The following is a 25,777-nucleotide window of genomic DNA, read 5'->3' as shown; positions in this document are numbered from 1 at the left end:
ACACCCACAAGCGGGAGCCAAGCACAATAACACTTGTCAACCTCTCCTGCAGTTTACAGCAGCTGATATTCAGGAGCATCGTGGAGGCAGTGCAAAGCTATCAGCCTTATCCTCTATGAATTTGTCCGATCCTCTTCCAAAGTTGGTGGCCATCACTGTCTCCAGTGGGAGGGAGTTCCATAGCTTAGCTCTGCTGATACTAACCAGTATCAGAACAACAAGTCATAGTCCTAGAACCATAAGTATCTGGGAATTTATTTAGTTAATGTTTTTAATCAAGTTGGAGAGCCAACATTTATTGTTCATCATGTCTTCCATTCTGCTTTGACATCCGCACTCTGCTAACACCAACAGTGCTGCTGCCTGAATCATTGTGTTATTGAATTCAGTTCAATATTTTGATACTGGAAGCTAGCTTTCTAGTCCTCTCCTGGCTATTTACTGGAAGCTAGCTGCATTATTCCTGCATTGCAGGGGGCTGGACTAGATGACCCTTGGGGTCACTTCCAGCTTCTACAATTCTATGTTTCTACCTCTAAACAAGTTCTAGTATCAAAGAGTGCATTTTCTTTTTGCTTTTTTGCATATTTGTACTTCTGTTATGTTTATTGTTCTGATTTGTTTGATTTACTTTAATAAAAAAACCACCCCTAGTGGATTAAATGTCTACCCTTCTCTTCATAGTTGCACAAAATGTGTTACATCTATGCAATTTGACCTGCTTTGGAAACACTAGTTTTATTAAACGATGCCTACCTACTTGAATATTGTCCTCATTCCATGGTTATTGCTATGATTTATGAGAGAAATTCAGCATTGCCCTGTTTTGATCCTTCTGTCAGTGCAAGCATTTATGCCAGACAGAATAATCTCCCCCCCCCCGCTGTGTTGTTCTGTTTCCCCCCCAACCCTCACCACAAGCTGACTTGGGGGGGGGGCATGGGGGGAGGAGAAAAGGGAAAGCCCTATTGCACTAGCAGGTCTTGTTGTGCCGGCTCCTGCTAGCACAACTGTTGGAGTTTAACCCAGCCCGGGAAGTATTGATCTGTCTTTCCTTTCCAAGAAGTTCCGTTTGTGCCGCTTAAAGAAACTTTTACAAAAGCATTTTCCAGCGTATATATATATATTCCTTCAATTCATTAAGGATCAGCCTCCAAACAATACATTCTTTAAGCCCTTTGGGTTCTTACCTTTGAAACTTGATATTGGAATTCACACAATCCCTAACGCTTACGGCTTTCTTGCCATGTACAGAAATGCATTCCCATTAATCAAAAGAAAAGCTGAGTAAAGCGGTACAAGCGGTAGTCTCATTCAAGCAAATTAAAAGGCAGAATCATTATTAAATGGCAGTTCTGCTAAACATCTTCTGATGGAAGGAGTAATGGGGCACACTACACAGCATTGGGTGACTTTGCCAAAAATGTGACACCAAGCGACGCAATAAATGAATGCATAAATAGTTATTGTTCAGAAGGGATAGTCATAAATCACCAAGCGAGCCACAGGACGTTTCCCCCACCCTTTTTTTCGGTCAGGCTTCAAATGTGATCAACCTTCAGCTATAATATTAGTAAGAGCAACACCCGCCTTTCTTGTTGCATTAAAAATGAAGCAGCCATGGAGAACATGCCATCTCCCTACAGTAGTATATGGTATGTGAAACCTGAAGCTCAGCAGTAAACTTTAGACCAGACAGCAGAATCTGCAGACAGGAGAAATTTTTTGAGGAATACAAGCAAGTATTTGGTTGTTCTAAGAGGCTATTAATCATAAAATATTTAACAACCCGTGAGATGGCAGTGTCACCATTGTGAAATTAGCTGAGCGTTATGATAAATAGGTATGTATGGGCAAAATAAGTTGATCAATATAACTTTTCTGCAAACCCTTCATATCTTCAGTACATGAGCTCCTCGCAGTTGATCCTACTGATTTATATTGAAATCCTGTTCATGTATACTCAGAAATAAGCCCCACTGAGTACGACTTACCCCTGCCCCCACAGTAATCATGTATAGGATTGTAGAATTAAAGAACATTCAGCCTGCATCCATTGTACCATACTTAGGAAAAGTGTTTGAGCATATTTTGGCAGCCCAACTCCAAGTATCTCTGGCCAAACCTGATTGCTTGCATGCTTTCTACTTGGGTTTCTGTCCTGTTTTGGGGGCCAAGTGCCTCAGGTGTTGTGTTCATAGCTGCCAACTCCGAGGCGCCCTGGGTTCTTTGCCACCCACAAAATTTCCACTGTGGGTGCCTAAGCATGTCCACAGCTGCAGTGGGCCCCAACAGAGGCCCCACCGGGGAGGGGGAGGCCCTGGCCCAGTTGCTGCCACCAAAGAGCCACCGGAGACAAGGTAGCGGGTGGGATGCAGAACATGCATGCACATGATGGCGTGAGTGACATCATGACATCACGTCGTGCGGGCGCGCCATTGGGCACCCACAATCTGGGCCCAGGTCGGCGCCACTGGTCCTGTTGATGGCTACAAGGCTCCCACAATGTTCACGTAACTCCCTATCATGGTCTGTTTAGGTAATGCTGGCTGGAGCTGATAGGAGTTGGAGTCCAATAAGTCTTGAAGGCCACAGGTTCCCCACTTTTGCATAAGTAGTATAGTGGGAGACAAACATTATATATTCGAGGACTGTTTGGAGCTAAAACCAAGAGATATGGAGAGATCACTCAGCAAAGCACATTTCACAATGCACCCTAAGCTCCCACCAATACAAAAAGAAATACTTGTTTTGTAATGGTCTTGCGTGTATATGATAGTGGCTGTGGGTCGTCCAGCTTGGCTTGCCTCAGTCTGACTCCTGAATTGTTCTTAACTAATAGGATTCACACCAATTATTTTGGCAGCTGTTGCTTACTCAGAAAGCAGAGTCCCTCCTTTGTGTCGTTCTTTCGGAGAGAGGCTGTTTTTAATCCTCCAGACATGGATCCACTCCACTGCATCAACAGATGAAAGTAGCGATTCAGCTTTCACAAGAATGCCACTGCCTTGGAGTTCAAGGGACCAAAGGTGACTGGCAGTCTTTGTTTGAGAGCAATGACAGGAAGCCACCTGAAAAAATAATGGCATAGTGCTCTTTGTTCTAAGAGAGATTTTAAGGAAATGACTTTTTTCTCTCAGGATAGCGTTTATATTTTCCCCAAGTGTATATTTCTTCCTCAGTTACTCTAAACTAAAATTTAGTTATGTAGAAATTACCGTATATATGTGTTCTGCGTCATAATTTAGAATAAAAAAAGGGTGGGGGAGAATGACCTATGGATTTTGTGCATGATTCATTCAAAGTTGAGTACTTTATGTCCCCTTTGTTTTCAGTGGAAAGGTTAAGAGCATGCTTAACTTTGACTTCAAAAAAGTTTCACTTTAACTGTGATGTGCATTCTGTCTGTTTTAGGATTTGCTTTCTTCAGGGCTGCTGAAAATTTGGTATGATGATGAAACATTCTCCTGCTTTCATTGCTGTTCTAAAGACTGCATAGCATGTTACGGTACTCCCTGATGGAGGTTTTTCTTGGGCGCCCACTGCCTCAAATCTGCCTTTGAGATGCCCACCCTTCCTAGTTCAAATGGTAAACTTGGGACAAGCAGGGCAGTGAAGATCAGCTGGCTCAGCCCCTTAAAGCAAGTGGTACAAAACCCCCGGCTGCTTTATATCTTGCATGCAATTATTTTTCTGGGAGAGCACTTGCGTTTTTAATAGCAGAACGACAAAAGACATTCTGCAAGTGACATTTCTATGCAATGTGGATGCACTGATAGAAAAGCTGCCACCTGCCCATACACATTAGAAATTGCCCAGGCTTGTGAAAGAGTGGGTTTTTTTTTTAAGCATGCCCTGATAATGTCAAATGCATAAATTTGTATTTAAATATGTATAGGCTAAAATTCAGAACTGGAAGGCTAGGGCAAAATGTCTCACTCATCTACTACATGGAACATTTGAAGCATGGAATTTTAAAAAATCGACTAAGAGTGCTTTGTTGTTTATTTCCATGTTTAATGGTTTTTAAAATGCACATTAAGCTCAGTTACTAAGTTGCCGCTGCACTTCTTCAGGTAGTTAGCCTGAAACTAGGTAGTTTAGCTTGGATCATTCTCCGTGATACAGCTGGTCCCCCACCTCAGCTGCCTTGCGTGCTCCCTCAGGCAAAGTTAATTCTTTATCTGCCATGGGAATTGTCTGTGGTAGGGGGAGTGTCAGCCTTACTGAAGTTTTTTATGATGAGTCATGACATGCTGACACTCCAGTTCAGTACACAACAGTCAGAGAAGTGTATAAATTAGCTGTTGCCTTCTGGATGGTAGCTTCTGGTACACTCTTCTTTGAAGACTGTTCACTTCATCCTTTAATATTAACTCTCTCTATGTAAGTATCATGATTAGCTCGCTGGTGTTTTAATGTGTATCAAGCCACCTATTTCCACATTGGTTGGTAACTATTGTACATGTTTTTGGAGCGTCATTCAGTCACATGGGTTGTTCTGTTTTATAAAGCTACCAAGTTCCACCACTTTGCTTCTAGGGTTTCTGATAAGAACTCATCCCATTGGTCCCTCTATGTCTATGACCTAGAGGTAGCTCTTTTTGACAAACTGTTTTTTTTAAAAAAATGGACCAAGAAATGAGCAGAATTGCACCTCGTCCAAGCTGGGTGCATTTTTAAAAACAGGTATAAAGTTCTAAAAATAAACAATCCTAGCAAAAATCCACATTTGTGTTTGGAGAGACACTGCATTGTACTACTGCCTGTGAAAATACTGGTTGAGTGTGCAAAGCCGCTATGTGTGAACAGGCACTTCATAAGTCAGCAGACAAGAATATTATTGGATGCTTTGTATAACTTGTTCTGAGCTCTTTATTGCACTGCAGTGTAACTTTCTCCACACTTTCTGAACTAATTATTAAACACATACCCAGTGTGTTCCTAGTGAACTTTTTATCCAAATGTGAAACCCTATGTGACCAAAATGGCTATATCTACACACAAGAGGGAGGGATCAACAGGCTTGGGGAAATCTCAAGTTTGATAAAGTAGGAAAAGTTTTTAGGGAGAGAAAACCACCACCACCACCAGAGGGGGGGAAAAGTCATCTCTCCAAACATCCCAAGGAAGAGCTATCTACTCAAGAGTGCACAGAATGTCAACTGACCATGGTGGAGGGGAGAACATAAAACGTGGGGGACAGTAGAATGGAATATTCTAAGAAAGGCTTTGGATGGTTGGTTGGAGACCTGAACCAGAGCTCCTCACCTTTTGTTGCAGATCTCCCTCCCTCCCTCTCATCTATAATAGCCTGATGCTATTTAGACTGATAGCGACTAGTCCTCCTTGCAACAGTGGGGGATCAATTACAATGTTCAGCCCTTGAGGAAATATGGAACCTGAATGAATTCTGACAGCTGTGATGGGGCAATCAGCCTGCTCAATTGTTTGGGCCACCAGAAGCAAAATGGCTAAGTTGTGCTAGGCAGGGAACAAAGAGAGGCAGGAGTGCAGGGATAGAAACCACCCACCAAAATGTCAGCACACAAGCAAACAAGCACTTATGACTTGTAGTGATGGTTAGGTGTTTTTGAATGGATTTTCCAGAGTGAGGTGATTGAATGCTTTTAAAAGTACAGGATGGAATTCTGAAAACATCCTTGTCGAGTAGATGCTGTGAAAAACCTGTATGAGAGAGCAGCCCTGATTCCACAACAAGCTCCCACCTGGAAGCATCCTTGCAAAATTAGGCTCAGATCCAGAGTGACTTCAGTGCACCCAGCAGTGCTTTCAGAAGTAGGCGCTCCTCTCATGGCTTGACATTCTGCTTCCAAAAGGAACTTCAGAATTGGCTTCTAATACAGCTAAAGTTGTTGCTGCCAAAAGGGTAAAAAAAATACCATTAGTATTCTCAAACAGGGAGTGGACTTTGGATACATAAAGATTCCTTAAATTGGGTCTCAATAAACTATCCTGGTAAGTTTAAGATCTGCTACAAAATTACAATGGAGGCAGGGGAAAGAGAACATGAAGGCGATTTAATAATAGCACACTGTTTCGCTCTATGTTGGCCTTGTTTTCTTAATGGTTCAAGCCCCCCAAAACATTCTGAAATACTTCTAACAAATTCTAGGACTGAAGTTAGAATTTGTGCTGCGTGGCTCTTAAGCATATTTACTCAGAAGTTGCCCCCCCCCCCGAGGTTAAGGTGGCTTCATGACTAGTAGGCAGGTTTTGGATTTCAGCCTTCACTTCTTGTATCTTTTCTGCAAAAGAGGTCAGCTGAATCCCTATTTGTCACGATTCCTTAATTATCATGGAGCCTCTAATCCAGGCCACAAATTCCTCACTGCCCATTCTCCCTGAGTCAGTCTGTCTCTCTCTCTTTTCCCCCCTTCAGAATGCGTATCTAATAGCAACCAGTGACTTTTCCTATTTTCTCACTTGGAATCTGTTTTGGAGCTTGGAATTGCTATCTCACTTGAATCAGTAACATCTGTGAGTAGTGGGCCAGCTTGACTTAGACAGATTTCCTGCATTTTAAGGTTTTGTGTTTTTTTCTTCCCCCTCTGAGGAGATTGCTCTGGGACAATTACATTTAATGCCTCTTATTTCTTTCCCTTGCTCTGGGTTAGCTTGACTTGAAGGATTTGAAAGTGACTTTGAGGAACATTACCACCATTTTGAAAAAAAGTTCCACTTTCAAAGCACTTGAAAAGAAAAAGTTTGAGGGGGATTCCTAAAGCTGTATTGCAGCTTGCAGGTATGGCTTTGATTTTTCCTTTTCTTGGCAGGCTTGCTAGCTTTCCATTCCCTTTCAGAAACATTATTGGGTGACTAGAGGACAGGCATTTAAAAAAGGAAGAAAGAAAAACTGTTATATTAGACAAGAGCAGACAGAAAAGGTGCTGCAATTTCACGCTCATAACTAAGTAGGCATTTTGACTTAAAATGCCCGTTAGAAAATATGCTTTTCAGTACCAATAGCATGATTGTGTATTTTTAAAATATATACTGTATCTGGTGTTTACAAAAGACAGAAGAATATTATTTTATTAAATTCAAAATATGTTGAGATGTCTCCTCTCTCTGCCATAGGAATATCCTCTAGCAATGTACTGCCCCCCCCATTAAATGATTGTGCCTTGGCAGACTAAAGAAGGATGTGTTTGCTGCTATCCAAACTGCAGCTTTTCTGTTTTGAAGACTTCTTTGTCGTGGCAAGTGATCTTCTTGTTGCTGGTTCAGCAGACAACAAAGGTGTCACTCTCCCTTTCTAGATGGCTGTTAATAAATTATTCATGCAACTAGCTAGGAATCTGGATTTTCATGTGAATTGCAGTGGCATTTTTTTCTTCTTCTCCGGCAGACTCCCACCATTTAAATAGCCTTTTTTTTTTTTTTTACACACCTGCATGCTTCAGGCAATCAGGTGTTTAAAATCACAGATGGGCTGTTCTGCTCTGTCTCTCTCCCCTCCCCTCCAGTGAGTTGCTTATCAAAGGAGTCCTGTGGATACTTTTGTCTTTTTATCCATTCTTGTGTGGGAATTCTACCCACCCCCCTAAACTAATTAGCATGAGGGGAAAGGGGACTCTAACGGGACTCTGCTAATTAGCATTGGGGATCCCGTAACTTGGCTTATTAATTTTAAACTTAAAAGATGCAGGTGCATTTTCAGCCTTGCTCTGTAGGAGAGGGAAGCTTTAGAACTCCTGTATTGCCCCTTGCAATTGAGAATAACCTGTGTGTGTGTGTGTGTGTGTGTGTGTGTGTGTAAAGTCTGTCAGCAAATTGTCTAACTGCTACTGGAACTGAGAACTGTGTACAATGAAAGGACTGATTATGTTCATACTACTCTGTTTTCCCATGGCAAAAAAAGAGTGAGCCCTGCAGCTAACAACAAAAGGTGGGTTACTAGCAGCCTCGGTGTCTCGAGGAAACAGATATTTTGCATAAGAGGATTTTTTAAAATCCAGATTTGTGAAAGACCCGTAACTGTGGTTTGAGCTGTTGTTTTAAGTTGGAAGGTGAAAAGTGAACATTAGAAAGCATAACTAGTTTCCTAGTTGTGGTAATGAAGTAAAATAACTGTATGATAAGGGTGGATAAGTTGTTATATTGTTTTACAGCAGCAACAATGTACAGCAATTAGAGATGTCCATATCAGCAGGGAGCTGCAGTGCACCTCATAAACGAACAAGGGTTCTCTGACCCCTTTTGTACTGTAACAGGAATCATCAGTGTGTTATACTTCCTGTTTTGGTGCTTCATCTGTAACATTCAAAAATGGAAAGTTACCATCTTGTTCCCCCGTATGAAGATACATGTAATGTCTTAATGGAGGAGACTCATTGACTCTGTTTTTGAACTTTATAGAAGCAGAGGTATGCTTCATGCTTCCTGATTTTAGCACTTAATGGAATGTGTTCAATCACTAGCCACACTCAGTTGATTTCCTGAAGGCACAAAGGCTTAAAGAGGTGGTGGGAATACACATGCAACTATTGCCCACAACCTTCCCTTGTCTGGTGGACTGCTTTTCACACCTTCACATGTTCAGCATGAAAATCTGCACCAGGTTTAAAAATATGTTCAGTTCAGACACATCCCTGCAGTTGAGAACTTTGCCTTATCAGAGTTTCTAAATGTGGGGAGGTTTCTGCATGTGTTCTGTTGAACACATGTGGAAACTCCCTTTGGGTGTGTGGAGGTCTGAACAGTCGGCTGTATGTGGGGATGTTGGAACGACTACAGTTTTACTTCAACTCAAACACAGCAGGGACCTACCCATTCCTGACATCAGGCTTGGGAAAAGGTGGACTTGGTTTGCCAGAAATGGCCTAGGCAGGCAAATCTCCAAGCCCTCTTGGGCCTAATTTGGCTCCTCACCACTGACTTAGACAATCTATGATTGTCATAGATGACAACCTGTGTGTTCTTTGCCTTTAAATGAACTTATGTGTTTTATATTCGGTCACTTTAAAAAATTGTGACACTTGGAGTTTACGCACTTGTACGTACATAATTGTATTTTGGAGTCAAGATGCATTCATGCCAAACTCGGAGACTTATCTTCTGAAAACTAGGGGGATGGGCTAAAGGCCTGAAGGAAAGAGATACATATATACACCAAAATTGTTTTCTCAAAATGTATTCTCAAACTCTCCCTGAATGCCGAACAATGGGGGAAATAATTGACAAGGGATAAGTGCAAGGTAGTAGGAACTCCCCACACTTATTTCTTTTAAGAAAAGAATGGGATTGGGGATGATTTCAATTTGCTCCATAATTTGGAGTGAACTCCACTGATATACATCTGACAGGCCATTCTTGGATCAGAACATAGACATGTGCAGAATATACGGTAGACATGTGCAGTGCTTTTTTTCTTTAAAAATGTACTCTCATTTTGACTCAAGAAAATCACCCTTTTATAGTTCGAATTGGGGAAAATAAATACAGTAAAATGAAAAAAGTACAAAGATTCACAAAATGTTTAGGGGTATGCATACCCCTGCATCCCTCCAGAAAAAAGCGCTGGACGTATGTATTGGATCACACCTAGCATGGTCAGCTCTTACACCGAATTAATTTTCTCAACGCTCCTAGTCCATAAAGAATTGGAGAGCGATTAAATGGTTTTCATTTTTTGGGGTCTTGGTAGCATGTAAATTACTTCTCAGAGTGGGAGGAAATGGGAGGATTCTACAAATTAATTATACTATAAAGTAGTTACAATTTAATACTCTCTTTTACCATTAAATCTTATGGAATTGTAACAACCTGTCTGCATATTATTTATTGTGGCAGTAAAATAAATGTTGGACAAAATAATCTCTTATATTGTCTCATAAATGGTAAAAGGAGGAAGTATTTTTAAATATTACACCAATGTGTCTTGTCATTTATTTATGATAGTCGGGGAAGAATGGCTTGAGGAGCACACTACAGTGAAAACACCTCAGAAGGAGAAGGGCCTGCTGGGCTTGTCTTCATTCCTGCTCTTGTTATCAAATGGCGTGATAATGGAAAGAGGAAGAAATAGTCACCACCTATACAGGCACATCCTGGGCTTCCAAAAATAGTTGACAATATTTAAGCACAATCAAATAAAAATAGTCAATTGATGGGTCAGTTTAGTTCAGCCTCTCATTTTTCTCACCCTTTGTTAGGACCAGATAAGTACAAGCTATATCCTAGGTGGGATATAGGGAGGAGACAAGCTGTGGTTCTAGTTGACTCCCAAGCAATGGACACCAGCAGATTGGGATGGTTGCCAGCCTTGCTGAATGTGGAATAATATTTGAAAGGCATGTGGCTGTTTGTTTTTTACCGATAAGCAAGTGTTAAAACTGATGCAATAATAAACCTGAAGGACATAATGGAGTTCATGTTGTCAAATAGCTTTAAACATGTTTTGAATTGCAGACACTGGGCTAGCTCTAAATTAAGTTGGTTGACTTTGGGTCCCATTGATTTCAAGTTGATCATGACTTAAGTCCCATTAATTTTAATGGGAACTGAAAGTAGTTATTTTAGTCTGGATTCTATGAGTTCTTCCATCTTCCATTGTATTCTAATAAAGCTTTCCTATGCAGATTGGCCACTTTGAAAGGGGAAGAGTTTCCTCTGCTATTTGTCTTTGTTTTTGCCTTCTTTGTTGGAGGGCCTTTTACAGTGGCCTAGGAATATGCAAGTTGCATCTGCCTTCCAAACATATTTCCCTCAGTATGTTCTTTCATGAAAACAGGCAATGACATTTCCCACTAGGTGGAGTGATGGAAAACATTGCAAGTACAGTGGTACCTCGGGTTAAGAACTTAATTCGTTCCACAGGTCCGTTCTTAACCTGAAACTGTTCTTAATCTGAGGTACCACTTTAGCTAATGGGGCCTCCTGCTGCTGCCGCCACACCACCGCCATGCGATTTCTGTTCTCATCCTGAAGCATAGTTCTTAACCCAAGGTACTATTTCTGGGTTAGCAGAGTCTGTAACCTGAAGCGCCTGTAACCTGAGGTACCACTGTATAATGGAAAACAACTTCCTCTGCCTTCTTGAGTGTGATTGTATCCTCATTGTAACTGAGTATTCGTTTCATTATTATTATTTAAATATCCTTAATAAGATATCCTTGCTGTTCACCCCACCACAAATGACATTGTGTGTCTGCTGCATTCTGTGAGTTTTAGGGCACAATCTCAATCCACAATCCAGCAGAGGCAGGTGGGCAGAGCTGCTGTGCCCCAGAGACTTGAAGCTTTCTTCTGTGCCTCCTCTGTCCAAAGTCTATGAGAAATAAAATCATCATCCCCCAAGTCGATAGGGAACAACAGCACGGGCAGAAGTCTTAGAAAAGGAATGATGTTGGCAGAGTGGAAGCAGTGAAACGTTGCATGGAAATTGGACCCCACTCATACTAAACTTTCTCCTTGCGTATTTTATTATGCATCTGAAAAGCATGTTTGTTTTCTAAGCTACTGTTCTGCATTTGCGGTACCTCTTCTTGTTCAAGTAGAGTAACTCTGATTTCTTTGAATAACAGGGGAGCGTTTGCTGTCTGCTGAACACTGTCAATTGGCACATGTGAATCACTCCATTGTAACATCCTAGCTCCTGAACTGCCTTAGAGAAAAGCATTACTGCTAAGTAACTTCATTTTATTTCTTGAAGATAAAATGAGCCAAAGCACATTTAATCAAAGGGATAGCGGAAGTTCTATTTCTTGAGCAAAAGAGAACAGTAGTCCCAAAATACTATTGTAGCAATTCTTGCTTTGAATGACTTAAAGGAAGGAGCAGCACCGAAAAGATGGAAATTATGAATGCTTTCGTAGCATTGACTATTTTTATTGTCCTTGAGAATCTTGAACCTCTAAGAGGAGCCAAGCTGGTCCTGCTGAATAAAGAAATCCACGTTGAAAGAGGACGCGCTGCGTACATAACTGAAAATGAGCTACAGTTCAATATTTCTAAGGAGAGAGATTCTTGCAAGGTAGAGGTGGTTTTAAATGAGCCTGTGACACAAAGAGTTGGGAAACTTACACCTCAGGTAAGTATCATTAGTCCAGTTTCTTATTGGCTTAATTTCTAATTAGATATGAAATGCAAGTCAGTTTGAATGGAATAGCCATGTTAGCTTAGCCGTTCTCATGTTTATGGCTCCATTGTCTCAGTTTGAATCAAGTCATGTCACGAATCTCAGTTTGAATCTAGTCATGTCCTTGCCCAACATTTACACACCATAAAATTGCCTCCTGAATATGAGCAAATTGTGAATGCAAATGTGTGGGCATGGAAAAACAGCTTGCACATGAGTGGTCTTACCCTGTTCTCCTTGGGTTGGCTCAGAAATGAGCAGAACTCTCCCCCCCCCCCCCCGCCGGCATTAGAAATAACCCATCTCCAGTTCACAAGCCAATCCAACATATGCAAATAACCTACACATTCACCCAATCTCCTTCTCTCACAACCCACCTATTCCTTTCAACACAACTTACCCATCTTGGGCAGCAGAAGTGGTGCTCCAGGAACAGCAGAAGGTAACTCTATACCCCCCCTTCCCCTCTTCTGCTCAGCATCTTGTTTATGACCTCGGGCGGGGGGGGGGGAGGGAAGCCCCTGTTGCACTTGGGAAACCTATTACTCAAGAGTAATAGGGTTTTGTAGGGTTTGAGGAATTGAGAAGCTGGAGCCTAGGGGCACTAAGAGTAAGGGGTTTAAGGGCTGCTGGAGGGTAAGTGAATAACTCTCTGCCTTGGGTTTTCATTTGTGGTCCTGTACAGCTTGCCTCGCTTTTGAATCGGACTTTTACAAGCTTCATTCACTAGGCCTGAGCACTGAATTTTTGTGGAACAAGTCCATTTTGCTCATTTGTTTTTGTTTCTCCTGTTAGGTATTTGATTGCCATTTCTTACCCAGTGAAGTGAAATACATCCACAATGGTTGTCCACTGCTAAATGAAGACCGTGTGATGTTGAGAGCATACAGGTTTTGCTTCATTTTCCTTGAATGCAGTTCTGCATATATAATTACTTTAGAAGGACACATATATTAGTTAGCATTCCAGACTCTTAAACAAGGGGGTGCATATTGCCTTGCTATAGATAGCCGCCCCCCACAGGGCAAAAAGCAGCTTCAGGGGGCCATTCTAGTGGAATAATTGCATTAAAGCAAAGGGTTAAGGGCAATCTCTTGTACCAGTTTTCCGCTTTGGATTGTTACCTCCAAAGCTGCATTCTGTCAAACAAACAAAACCCAAAAACACACCGCTATTACAAAGGAATGAACCTTTGACTATTTTTGTTGTTGTAAATTTTTGTCTGCAGTTCTATGTCATTTATCCATCCATAGTATTTTCTTCTGTCATTTCAGGAGTGGCTGCTGAGCCTATAAATAATTATGTCAAGGGGGGGGGGAGTTATTCCCCATAACAGTAATGGAGCTTTGCTTTTCTGGATTGGAATTTTGACCCAAACCAAATAAGGCAACCTCCAAAGCCAGTCATCCCCAAATTTGGCCCTCCAGCTCTTTTGGGACTACAACTCCCATCATCCCTGACCACTGGTCCTGTTAGCTAGGGATGATGGGAATTTTAGTCCCAAAACAGCTGGAGGGCTGAGTTTGGGGGTGCCTGTCCAAAGTACTCCAGGATCAATTCAGACTTGTTTCCAAAGTGCTGAACTGGGATCCGGTCTGCAGCTTGTGGCCAGTGCACACCCCTACTATCAACGACTACTAGCTATGTTGGCTATGTGCTGTCTCTAGTACCAAAGGCTGTCATGCCTCTGGCCTGATCCAGCAGAGCTCTTTCTACATCATTATGTTTGTAATTCATTAACTGGTATTCTGTTAGAAAAATCGAAGTATATATTCTCTGTGCAGAACAATAAAAACAGCAGTTAAAAAGCTGATTCCTAGAATCAAGCAACCCTTAAAACTTTGTATATGGTGCCCCTAAAATCTTAGGAGGGAATGTTTTGTACTTACAGTCTTCTAAATTTCCATGCAAAGATTGTTACTGCTCACCAGGAAGTATTTGCCGTCTCCCTTTTACAGGTTTACAGAACTGGAGACTGCTGTAGAGATGTTTACTCTTCATATAGTGATAAGAAGCCCAAAACCGAGTCTTGTTCAGTTTGGACAAGCATCTCTAGAAGTTCCAGAATTCTTTGGGATTTCTCAGCCAATTGACAGAAACATTTTGACTTTCAAGTACAACGGTTTAGGTAAAGCCTGCACAGTGAGGATCTTGTCATCTGAATTACTGTTTCCTGCTGTTGGGCAAGTAGTTGTTGAGGACTCTAAAATACAGAAAAGTGAAGATACATCTACGTACACCAAACAAAAAAAAGGTGATTTTTAATCTTATTTAACTTTCCCCTTCCCAGCTGTAAGCTCTTTCCCAAGAATTGCCTCCCTCTTTCTCACACTCAAAAATGTATTTCATCTTGAAACAGCTTAGCGTTGGCTCAGATGGAAGGCTTATTTCAAGCATCTGAGGGGACAGGGTGGTAAGATGGGTTCTACAGGCACCCTGTTGGCATATGTGCACTTGTAGTCACTGAATTGGCATCACATGGCCTGGGCTATCTATGTACAGCAGATCTTGGGGAATCCCTGGCCCCGCACGATTCAATCCTTTAGACCAACTGTCTAGTTAAAAGGGGACAGTAAGATGCTGGGAGACGATATTAATTGAGTTCTCTTTCAGCTGGAAGGAGAATGAAGAAGAATGCATTCCCACTGTCCTGGTGGGAATATCTACCCATGAATTCTGAAATGTGTTTCCAGTTTTGATCCAGATTAAAGCAAGGGTGTATTAAATAGATAGTGTTTTATTTTATCTAGAGATCTTCTGTTAACCCAGTCATTTAGATAAAAGAGGTTCTGCTGAATATGCAAATGCTGTAGGTCATCACTACTGAGCTAGCCGTTAAGCCTTGTGGCACTTCAGGGCATCAGAATTGCCACTGGATTGGCCATGGTTCTCTGGCATGCAGATCTGTGTTTTTAGTGTGCACAACCCCCTGTTTCAAAGATTGTGTAGCTTAAATTAGAAGATTGTGTAGTTTAAATTACAAGGTCATCCAAAGTCTTCATTCAATATTCAGAATATGTAAATCCCTTAAAGGTTGCTTGTGTTATTAAATAAAAGAAAGATCATTTAGAAGGTCAGAAATAGTTTGTTCTAAAGTTGTGTTTCCGCCTTAGCTGGACAATCCAAACCACCTTGTCCCAGCAATGGTGCCTGCCATTCAGGATTAAAAGAAATACACCTTCTAAAGATGAGCTGTGAAGACTTTCTGGAGATGAGACTCAGGTACCAACACCTCAGTCCCCCATCACCTGATAAGGATTATATATCCATACAAGTAGAAATCAGAGACAAAAAGAGCAGATTTCAGCTACAGGTAAGGACAATGCAGCAAATCATATTTTCCACACAACTTTCTGTTGTTTTTCCATACTCCCAACCTCCCTCCAAAAAACTCTAGGATAAAATTACTTGCATGTTAATTTCAGTACATGCTGATTGTGTGGCAAGATGGACACTTTATTGAACCCAGAGGAGGAGGAACTAAATATAGCATCTCTCTCTCTCTCTCTCAGGGGAGCTGATGGAGTGGCCCTGCTTCCCATTCTGCCCCCTACCTCACCCACTGCTGCACCTTAATGGAATGGAATATTACTATTACAATAGTATTTGGAAATTCAGTACAGTTCGCGGATTCATTGCATTAGTCATGTATCCATCACGAAATTTGTACTGAGAAGTGCAAATTTCAAAGGATGTCTGTTTTTTTCAGTTTGCATATTGTGAATTGGGTATTTTTGCCTTTTAATGCCAAGCTGAATTCAATTTCTCCCCAGTCCTACTTGGAGCACATTATTCCAGACAAAGGACTACCAGATAACACAAAATATATGTCTTAGCACTTGCTCCAAATGTTCTAAAACAGACCCATTTCCTCTCCTCTGAAAACCAGACTTTTGAATCTGATAACAAATAGTTGTTTTCAGTAGTTGTTTTTTTTTGTAATAATACCCAGTTGAACCCAAATAAAGTTCCTTGAACTACATTTAAAAGCAATATATTAATGCCCCTCTTCTGCACTGACTGTGAAGAGACATTTGGTTTCCTTGTTTGTAGGCAGAAAATGTGTGGATTCCTGTAAGGATAAAAGGGGCCATTCCAAACAGACAACCTCAAGCTGCATTCATGTCCATGTTCATCTTGGAGATAGATGAGTTCATTCTTACTCCTCTCACGACAGTGACTTTGGATGCTGAAGATGAAGAAACCCCGAGGGAAAGATTGCTATTCAACATTACTAAACCTCCTCCTCAGGGATATGTTACCCACCTGGATGACCACTCCAAGGCTATTACGTCTTTCACTTGGCAGGATTTGTATGATACAAAAGTTGCTTTCCAGCCATCTAATATCTCTCATTCTGAGAGACAGAACTATGAGGTGAGAGATGGGATGTGGCTGCTCCCCTCCCCTGGTGCTCACAAGCTAGTCTATGCCTACAGCTCAACAGTCACAAAGGGACTGAATTAATCTCTTCTCTCTCGCTCGCTAGGTTGAGTTTCAAGCAATTGATAGCCTCTTCATGAACAGCTTTCCTATCATGGTCCATTTTTCAATTCGAAGTGCAGTAACAAATGCTCCTAGAGTTGCATGGAACACAGGTAAGGAAAATCCCCTTTAAGATTTTCTTCACAGATGCGGTTTTGCAGCAGATTCACCCTCCGTGTGCTGTGATAACGCAGACATAGGATGGTACAAATAAATTTGATTTCAAAGAGAAAAGCATTCTACAGTGGTAACTGGGCATATTTATCATCCATATGAAAGATGTGCTTTATATTTAGAGTATAGTGGCCGCATCTGAACTATACATCTGAACTATACCACAACTTTAGTTCATTCGGGTTGCTGAGAGTTGTTTGGCCGTCCCCTATTCCCTTCAAACAGCTACAGTTCTGACAGTGAACAATCAATTCCCCTACCCAGGGAACTCTGGGAATCTTAGCTCTCAGGAGGGGGAAAAATGTGAGTTCCCAGGAATATTTGGGTGAAGCCATGACTGTTTAAAATGGTATGATACTGCTTGAATTGTGATGGGGCCAGTGACAGGATTACAGTAACAACCCTATTATCCAAATATGACAAACCCATGTTACTATCAGTACTTCCAGATGGGTCTTTAGTGTGGAATTGGTGTTAATCATGCATGCAAGTTTTTCCAGTGCGCACACAAAATGCCAGCCCATATTTCCCTCCCAATTTAAGCTGGATTTACCTTTTCAGGGAATATCTGACATGTAAAAAAAGAGGACCTACAAACCTATTGGCAGTGACCCATTTGCAATATCTCAATGACCTGCTTGCAAATTAAACATCCCTGAATAGAATCCTGCCTCTTGCTTTTGTCTCACCATGTTCTTTTAACTGTACTCCTAAGTATCAAACCAGTTAACTTTTCTGAATTCCCCCCACAACTGCATTACTTTTCCACCTAGTGCAATTGCTTACGCTGAAAGCAAAGCTCATGGCGCCTTTAATGCTGAATTGCTCTATGAGCTCATTCAGAGCCACATGACTTCATTGTGTTTGAAATACCTGCTTATATAGGGCTTGACTTGTTGGAAGGACAGTCTCGTCCAATTACCTGGGAGTCTCTTCAGATTGTAGATAATGATAACCTTGATGCTGTTCAGCTGCTTGTGGTGGAAGGCTTATATCATGGCTGGCTCACAATCAGAGGTATGTAGCTTCATGGTCTAAAATTTGTGGAATTTAAAATTGAAAGTTCCTATGTGTGTATCCCTCCCCCTCAGTAATGAGAGTACAAAATAAAAATTAGAACTTTCCAACCAGACCTTTGCTTGAAGCAAAATAGATGGTTTCGTTGTGGTGGAAAGTGCATCCTTTTTTTGGGATGTGGAGGAAAACATTATGAAGATACTGATAGAAACCGAGTTGAGCTTTAACTTGCCTAAGTGGAAAGACAGATGGCAATATTTTCATCTGTAATAATGTTCAGTTATTTATCTAGTTCCTTCAATTGTAAAGGCACTCCACGGTGTCTGTTTTTTGCAGAAGGCATTTAAGCACATACCGGGAAATTTAGGTTTGTGCAATTAAAGTGCTTTGTTGTTCTAGCACAAAAAACCCCCACTTTATAAAGGGAACAGACTTTTTAAGTTTAGGAAAAGTTACAGGGAAATGCACTGAAAAGTGTAGAGTGAGTTAACGATTCATGCAAAGATGTATAGACATCCTGCAAACAAACCAGAACAAATGCTCAATAAAGACAAGATAAAGATAACTAACCTCTGTGTAACCTTTGTGCAACTAAGTCAGGGCTCCTACATGTAAGTAAATGTGACCTGGATTCAATGGGTTGTCAAATCAAATTCTCCCACTGCTTTTTCAACATGGGTATTAATATTATGTCAGCTAATATATCCATGCTACAAGCATGTTATCCTAGGGTTATCAGATGTCCCCGGATTTGCAAAACTGTCCTCAGGAAATGCGGCAGCCCGGTGCCAGCATGGTAGCACAGTTGGCTCTGGATGGCTTCAGGAGCTGCCCGCTGCAGTGGTGCCTGCCATTTTTCCTTGCTGGAACTTCTGGCGAGGAAAAATGGCGGGTGCCATGGCAGCGAGCAGCTTCTGAAGCCAGCCAGAGCCAACTGCATTACCAGGCTGACTCCGGGCTGCTGACTGCCCCTGCTACCGCCACTGCTGAAGGGGAACCGGGGACATCTGGCGGTACAGATATACTGCCCCTTCCCCCTTTGTTTTGACTGATCAGGGGAGGCTCGGGAGTTGCAGGTGGGTGGCTGTTGCCCAGTTTTTATAAAAACTCTGTGCATTTATGTTTCACAGGGTACGAAAGAAGGGCTTTGAACCTTTATACAACATGCATGTTTGCTTGGGCCCAGGGTCTTTGGCCTCACCATCCCCCCTACTGACTACCTGTTGCTACTCAGCTTCAAAATAAATAAATATAAAAAAAATGTGTCCCCGGATTCATTGAAAAAAATCTGGTAACCATATGCTATTCAATCCATCCAATGTTGCTGCATAAAGACAGCATAGTACCAGGCTCCCATTCACTGGAGAATATGTGCATAGGCATCAAATTATATGTATCCAATCTATTAAATTGACTAGTCTGAAGGAAAAGAAACTATATCTAAACATAGGTAACTACAGCCAAGCTGCTCCACTGTATTAAATAGATGCATGTTAACCAGCCGCGAGAAGAACTGCTGTTTTTCTTCTTTCATCTTGTGTAGGTAACAAAGGCTTCAGGTTTTCAGTTACAGATCTCAGGGATGGAGTTGTCCGTTACCATCATGATGACAGTGATACAACCAAGGATGACATAGTCTTCAGAATTTTTGATGAAAAGCACAGTGCTAGGCACAGATTTCCTATTAACATTCTTCCAAAAGACGACACCCCTCCATTCCTAGTGAACAATCTTATCTTTGAGTTGGAAGAAGGCAGCACAGTTCTTATTGAAAACCATATGCTTATGGCTACTGATTTTGATTCGAGTGATGATTATATCCTCTACAAAATATCCAAGCCACCCAGTGCTGGAGAACTTATTAAGCAACACTTCCCAGATGGACCAGGTAGTGCTGGGGTTGGGAACCTCAGACCTGGGATCAAATGTTTCTCTTTTCAGCCCTTGAGCCCCTGACCAGACCATATCCTGGGGAGACACAGCCAGATGGGCGGGGTATAAATAATAATAATAATAATAATAATAATAATAATAATAATAATAATAATAATTATTATTATTATTATTATTATTATTATTATTATTTCCTCTCCCAAGACCACACCCCTCACTAGTCTTGCTCTATGCTCTCCTTGATTGCTTTTGTCTGGCTGAAAATGCACTTGGACTGTAATAAGACCTTTTGCTTATATGGATGGAGGATGAGACTATGTGGGTGGGAATCTGTAGAAATCTGCCTTTTGATTGGCTGGAATACACCCTAATATATATAGGTAAGAGTCTCATCCATTGCTCTGCCTTGAAAGTTGCTGGGAATGTGACCCTCATTCTGAAAAAAGGTAGAGTAACTATGTCTATTAAAATGAAGATGCCATTATTAATCAGAACAATAGCTGTTAACATATTAAGCCAGATAGCTGGTTGTTGAACCAGTCGTGCAATATTTCTAGGGTGAGATTAGAAGGTATGGAAGGAGGAGACCCAGCTGAGGGCAAATCACATTGTTTATATTCAAAAGATGAATTTAAAAGGACAGAACATGCCTCAAACATGGAAGAGCTGCTGATAATCAGTGTAGATGGCATTAGGGATACAAGAGCCAATGGTCTGGTTCCAATATGACACCTTAATGCGAAGGAGAAAAATGAATTTTCTGAAATTGGTTTTTGTGCTTTGTTGGATTCTCAAGGTATTCCTGTGTTTAGCTTTTACCAAAGAGATCTCTTCCATGGGCTTATTTACTACCATCATTTTGGAGGGGAAATTTTTCAAGACTCGTTTGAGTTTAACTTAGCTGACAGCCAGGAACCACCGAATCTCTCAGATCCTCAGGTAATTTGTTTTACAATTTCTCTTGAAAAACCAAGTTGCAGCAGAGGGGAATCCTAGAGGAAAGATCTAAATACAGTGGTACCTCGGGTTACATACGCTTCAGGTTACATACACTTCAGGTTACAGACTCCGCTAACCCAGATATAGTGCTTCAGGTTAAGAACTTTGCTTCAGGATGAGAACAGAAATCGTGCTCCGGCAGCGCAGCAGCAGCAGGAGGCCCCATCAGCTAAAGTGGTGCTTCAGGTTAAGAACAGACCACCGGAACAAATTAAGTACTTAACCCGAGGTACAACTGTAACTTGATTAGAGCTCCATGGAAACATCTTGTTCCTTAACTTAGATGAGAAGTCAGCTCCCCACCCTGGGTCCAATTAAAAATATGGATGATCCTCTCATATTATAGTGCAGTGTTTCCCAGCCTTTTTTGGGCAAAGGCACACTTGTTTGATGAAAAAAATCTCGAGGCACACCACCATTACAGCCCCGTGACGTCAGCGCGCAGCGTCACGCCGGGAGGGACGCACGAAAGTGTAAGTTTCCAATTTTTTCCCTCCCCCTTGCCGGGGAACCTCCAAGCTTTGGGGGTGGGGGGGGGGGAGGAGGCAGCAAAGCGAGGCAGGAAGGAGAGCGCGGCTTGGCTGGGTGAGCTTTGGCAGGGGCAGGGAATGAGAGCCGCGAGGCGGGTGCTGCGGACGGAGGCACTGCCCGCCGAGCTCGCAGGCAGCCAGGCAGGCAGACGGCGAGAGCCCCGCGCTGGGCGGCCTCTCCTCGCCGCCGCCGCCCCGCCTCTCGCCGCCCGACTCGCCCGCCTCCCTCCAGGCAACATCTCGCGGCACACCAGGCAACATCTCGCGGCACACTAGTGTGCCGCGGAACAGTGGTTGGGAAACACTGTTATAGTGCATACATGACTATGCATAAAGTATCAATATGCATACTATTTATTTTATTTTTAAAAGAAATTTATATACTGTCCTTTGTCAAGCAAGATAATGTAAATACATATAGAAAAATTAAGAAGCAACAATGTATAAGGTCAGAACCCAAAAAATCTCCATCCTTAGCATTGGACAAAAGTTTAGGGTTCTATGACAAATGTGTGCATCCTTTCATTACAAGAAGAGGTCCAGCCTGAAACATACATGAACTTGTGATCTTTACATCTGTAGCAGGAATAATGGGTGCCTACCTTTTTAGATATTTGACATTTCTTCCATTCAGCTATTTCCCTGCAGGAAAACAGAAGGAACTGTATCTTTCTCTCCTTGCCCTCTCCAAAAGCTCCAGAGCTCTGCAGGCAATGTGGCCAACAGTAAAAGCTCTGGTTCTGTTGCCTCTGCTTAATTCAGATACCATCTATGTCAGGGGTCAGCAACCTTTTTCAGCCGTGGGCTGGTTCACTGTCCCTCAGACCATGTGGGCGGCCAGACTATATTATTTTTTTGGGGGGGGGGAATTAATGAATTCCTATGCCCCACAAATAACCCAGAGATGCATTTTAAATAAAAGGACACATTCTACTCATCTAAAAACACGCTGATTCCTGGACCGTCCGCGGGCCGGATTGAGAAGGCGATTGGGCCACATCTGGCCCCCGGGCCTTAGGTTGCCTACCCCTGATCTATGTCATGCACACTCTTCCTGGTACTCCTCAGCTTGTATTTCTGACACTACCCTGGAAGAAGGTTTGAACAAAGATGTAGTCTCTTTACAGGGCCTTATGTGTGTGTGTTAGGGTCCAAACACTGTGAAGCTTATGACACACAAAGTGAAGCTTGCAGAGAAGATGATTTCTATGAGAACCATCTTTGCTCAAAAAAATGTTATAATTCATACCCTTTCTTCTCTTTTTATATTACTAACTGCAGTAGCACTGTTGGCTTCCTGAATTATTAATCAAAACAATTTGGAACTGACACTAAAGACTAAAGGTTATTTGGTTATTCTTCACGTTGGATAGACCACAAAACAAACTATATGAGTACCTGATGTTACACTTAGGCAATCTTTGTGATTTATATGGCGGTGCAAGATGTTCTCAAGCAGTAAATGCTGTTTTTAAGGCATACATCCATGTTCTCCCAAGCCCTTTAATTACAATCTAAGTGCTTCAGGTTTTTGCACTAAGCTCCCCTTGCTGGGCTTCATGCTGCTTTTGTTTTAATTATGTTTTGTGCTTTTTTTCTGACTGAGCTTTCTGCTTTGAGACATTTGTTTGTTTTACAGGTTTTTATTGCAAATTATATTTTCCATTACATTGTCTACGCAAACATCCCGGAGAACTTTATTGAATGGGTGGTCTACAAGTGAAACAGATCAATAAACAGGGTTTTGCGATTGTCTTATAGATTGTGATGATTCACATCATGCCAGTGAAAGACCATTTGCCAGAAGAAGTCCCTGGGACAACAAGGCACCTTGTGGTCAAAGAAACAGAGATAGTACATATCACAAAGGACCACCTCCATTTCACAGATGCCGAATCGCCAGACAGCCAACTTATGTATACAGTTACAAAGCCATGTTTCTCTCCCGCTTCCCCTGGGTATGTAAGTCTCTATGCATCAACGAAGGAAGAAACTCTCAAAGGATGTATCTAAGCGAAAAGGCATTGTGTGTACATTAACACTATACAGGTGTTGCTATCCTCAGGTGAATGCAAATTGTAAAACAAGTAGTCTCAGTCTCCATCGGGACGGATACCTATGCTGGGTAAATTTCACCTCTCCTTTCGCTTAACTAACCCATTTTGTAGCAAAAGCTCACCCACTCCCAGGAAGTGGAAATAATTCTTCGGTGGAACTGCTCCTGCCTGCAGCCACTGTTGAGGAAACTCTTGAGTACTCTGCTCTGTAAAGGAAGAATGACAAATATAGTCAATCTCGCTTCCTTTCTTCTCTCCCCTACCCTCCGCCCCCCGGGCCTCACCCCTAAATCATAGCAGAACTGATTTCAGAAGTGAATTGGGGGTGAGGACAATATCAACTTTTCCCATCGAAAGCAGTCTCTCTGTGTGACATGGTGCATACTAAATGTTTTTTCTTTAGGAGAGATTTATTAACTTCCCACTTCTTAATCTCTGGAGGCTAGTTTAGGAGGAACAAAATTTGGATTCTGAGGAATAAATGGGTGTCATAGGGGTTCCCATACTAGAGAAAAAGTCTAGTGTGCAAATGTCCAAGAAGTCTTGCAACATGAACTTCCATGAGATGTGAAGCCCACTTTATTAGTTACATGGTAGAATTTTAACACTTTCTGGCCCATATATTATATCTCTAGCAATTCATTTCATTTTGCTCTGAAAAACTGCTTTTCCTCTATTGTATTTAATATACTCGCCCCAACTGTTGAGACCAATTCATACAGATGCGTCAATTGTCCTAGCCCAAAAGCTCATGTACAAAAAAGTGTGTTTTAAGATGCTGTTACAGTCCGTGTCAATTTTAGACATGTCTACTCTTTTAAATATATATTAAAAATTGTAATTTCCCCCCCTTCCCTCCTGTTCTATAGGGTGTATGATGCAGGAAAGCTTATTTTCACAGACAGCATGAAAAATTTTGTGAAAAATTCTTCTATTCCTTTCCTGTCATCTTTCACACAGGTAAGTGGACCTAACAATAACTGTTGTCTTGCAACAACAGAAAGATTGCTTCAAGTCCCTTGCGATCTGTCATTCTCAGAGACCCCAATGGCCACAGTTATACAGAGCGTGCTTGGCGAAGTGTCCTGGGTACAATGATTCTTCAGAATTGTAATGAGGATGCAGACCTTCTTGGGAACTACGATGCAACTGTAGGTTACAGCAGCCCCCCCCCCCCTTTAGGAAGCAGGACAGGATAGCTATGAAAGGGCTGGGCCCAAGGCCAAACCAATGAGCTAAGTCCAAACTTCAGAGAGGTTTAGCCTAGAAGTTTTAGGTTGGACTCTGAACTCATCATGTCCCAACTTTGCTTAGATCATTGATCATCACCACTACAGGGAAAATTAAAGAATTCTACTTCCCAAGCCTAGACCATGATAAGACTACTCACCTCACAGTGGGTCTGTGTAACTAAAGTAGAAGGGGAGTATATGGAGGTGTTGCTGAACTCCAAGTCCTATCAGCCCCAGAAAACAACTGAAAATCACCAGAGCAATCCGGTTTTGATACGCTATGGAACCTAATTTACTGCTGCATTGTTTAACATGCTGTTGATGACATCTCTCAGCTTATGCACTAAGGGAGTGATATATGATTAAAAGACAAAATGAACTGGGTGGTTGCAGTAGCTGCAAAGTGGAGAATTAAATTTATGAGACTCACGCAATGCAATCACTTCCATTTCCTACAACCAGCATGCCATAACGCATATGAAAGTGGCGTACATGCCCCCATTGGTGGAGATGGGCCCTGACCCATTGTTTGTACAGTTTGAATTCTCTGTCAGTGACCAGCAGGAAGGAGTGATGACTGGTCTCCTCTTTAACATCACAGTGATGCCTGTGGATGATGAAGCACCTGAGGTATTTATCAAGTATCTTAATTAACTGCTTGCCTGTGATGCCGTCTTAATGATCGTTACGCTTGTAAAGCAGAGGTGGGAAACCTGCGACTCTCCTGAGTTTGTTATACTCCAACTGCCATCAGCATCAGCCAGCAGGACTGATGGTCAGGGATAATGGGAGTTGTAGTCCTGGAATATCTTGAGGAACACAAATTCCCCACCCATGCTGTAGAGCAGGAATGTCCAACAGGTTGCTCACAATCTACTGGTCGATCCCTGCGAGGTTTTGATCAATTGCAGTTGATTGCTGGCCCCCTTGCGGCCCCGGCCCCTCACCCTGCCCTCCATTGTTGGAGAATGGAAGACAGAGTTTACAAACCAAGGCTGTCTCCCCCCCTCCAGTGATCCTTCGGTGAGTTGCTGTTTCTCTTTGACCCCAAAATAATGCAAAAATGGGGTTTTCCCCCCTCCCTAAAAAAAGCTGAACTACTTTGACCTGAACCCTAATAAAACGGGGCCTTTCCCCTCCCTTTAAAAACTCCTTTCATAGAACTACTAAAATGGTGTTAAAAGAATAAACACTTGATGATAAACAAGAGGCTTCTCTGTTCTTGATCCTTCAGATTATTTTTGTTTGGATGGCAGATTTCAAATTTCCTAATGGTCGTTGTGTTGG

The 25,777-nt window shown here is 41.9% G+C and overlaps 1 protein-coding gene across 3 annotated transcripts in view; it reads left to right on the top strand.

Moving 5' to 3' along the window:
- The first annotated feature begins 6,469 nt into the window (after window positions 1–6,469).
- Window positions 6,470–25,777, top strand: part of LOC308586720 (FRAS1-related extracellular matrix protein 1-like) — a 113,953-nt gene continuing 94,645 nt past the window's right edge. For 2 of the 3 annotated variants that reach the window (XM_081193605.1, XM_081193607.1), the window contains exons 1-13: window positions 6,474–6,766; window positions 11,550–12,055; window positions 12,899–12,993; window positions 14,062–14,357; window positions 15,217–15,416; window positions 16,157–16,480; window positions 16,593–16,701; window positions 17,648–17,779; window positions 19,323–19,667; window positions 20,469–20,611; window positions 22,963–23,159; window positions 24,128–24,218; window positions 24,953–25,120. In XM_081193605.1, the coding sequence (XP_081049731.1) occupies window positions 11,816–12,055; window positions 12,899–12,993; window positions 14,062–14,357; window positions 15,217–15,416; window positions 16,157–16,480; window positions 16,593–16,701; window positions 17,648–17,779; window positions 19,323–19,667; window positions 20,469–20,611; window positions 22,963–23,159; window positions 24,128–24,218; window positions 24,953–25,120 (2,340 nt within the window). In that variant the 5' untranslated portion in view covers window positions 6,474–6,766; window positions 11,550–11,815. Of the gene's footprint in view, window positions 6,767–11,549; window positions 12,056–12,898; window positions 12,994–14,061; window positions 14,358–15,216; window positions 15,417–16,156; window positions 16,481–16,592; window positions 16,702–17,647; window positions 17,780–19,322; window positions 19,668–20,468; window positions 20,612–22,962; window positions 23,160–24,127; window positions 24,219–24,952; window positions 25,121–25,777 lie in introns of all 3 variants that reach the window. The other variant, XM_081193606.1, reaches the window with a different exon arrangement.

The sequence above is a fragment of the Podarcis bocagei genome (assembly GCF_964188305.1).
Source record: "Podarcis bocagei genome assembly, chromosome: 5".
Taxonomy (NCBI): Eukaryota; Metazoa; Chordata; class Lepidosauria; order Squamata; family Lacertidae; genus Podarcis; species Podarcis bocagei.
Note: the sequence above shows the minus strand (reverse complement) of the source record. Positions and strands in the feature narration are given on the sequence as shown.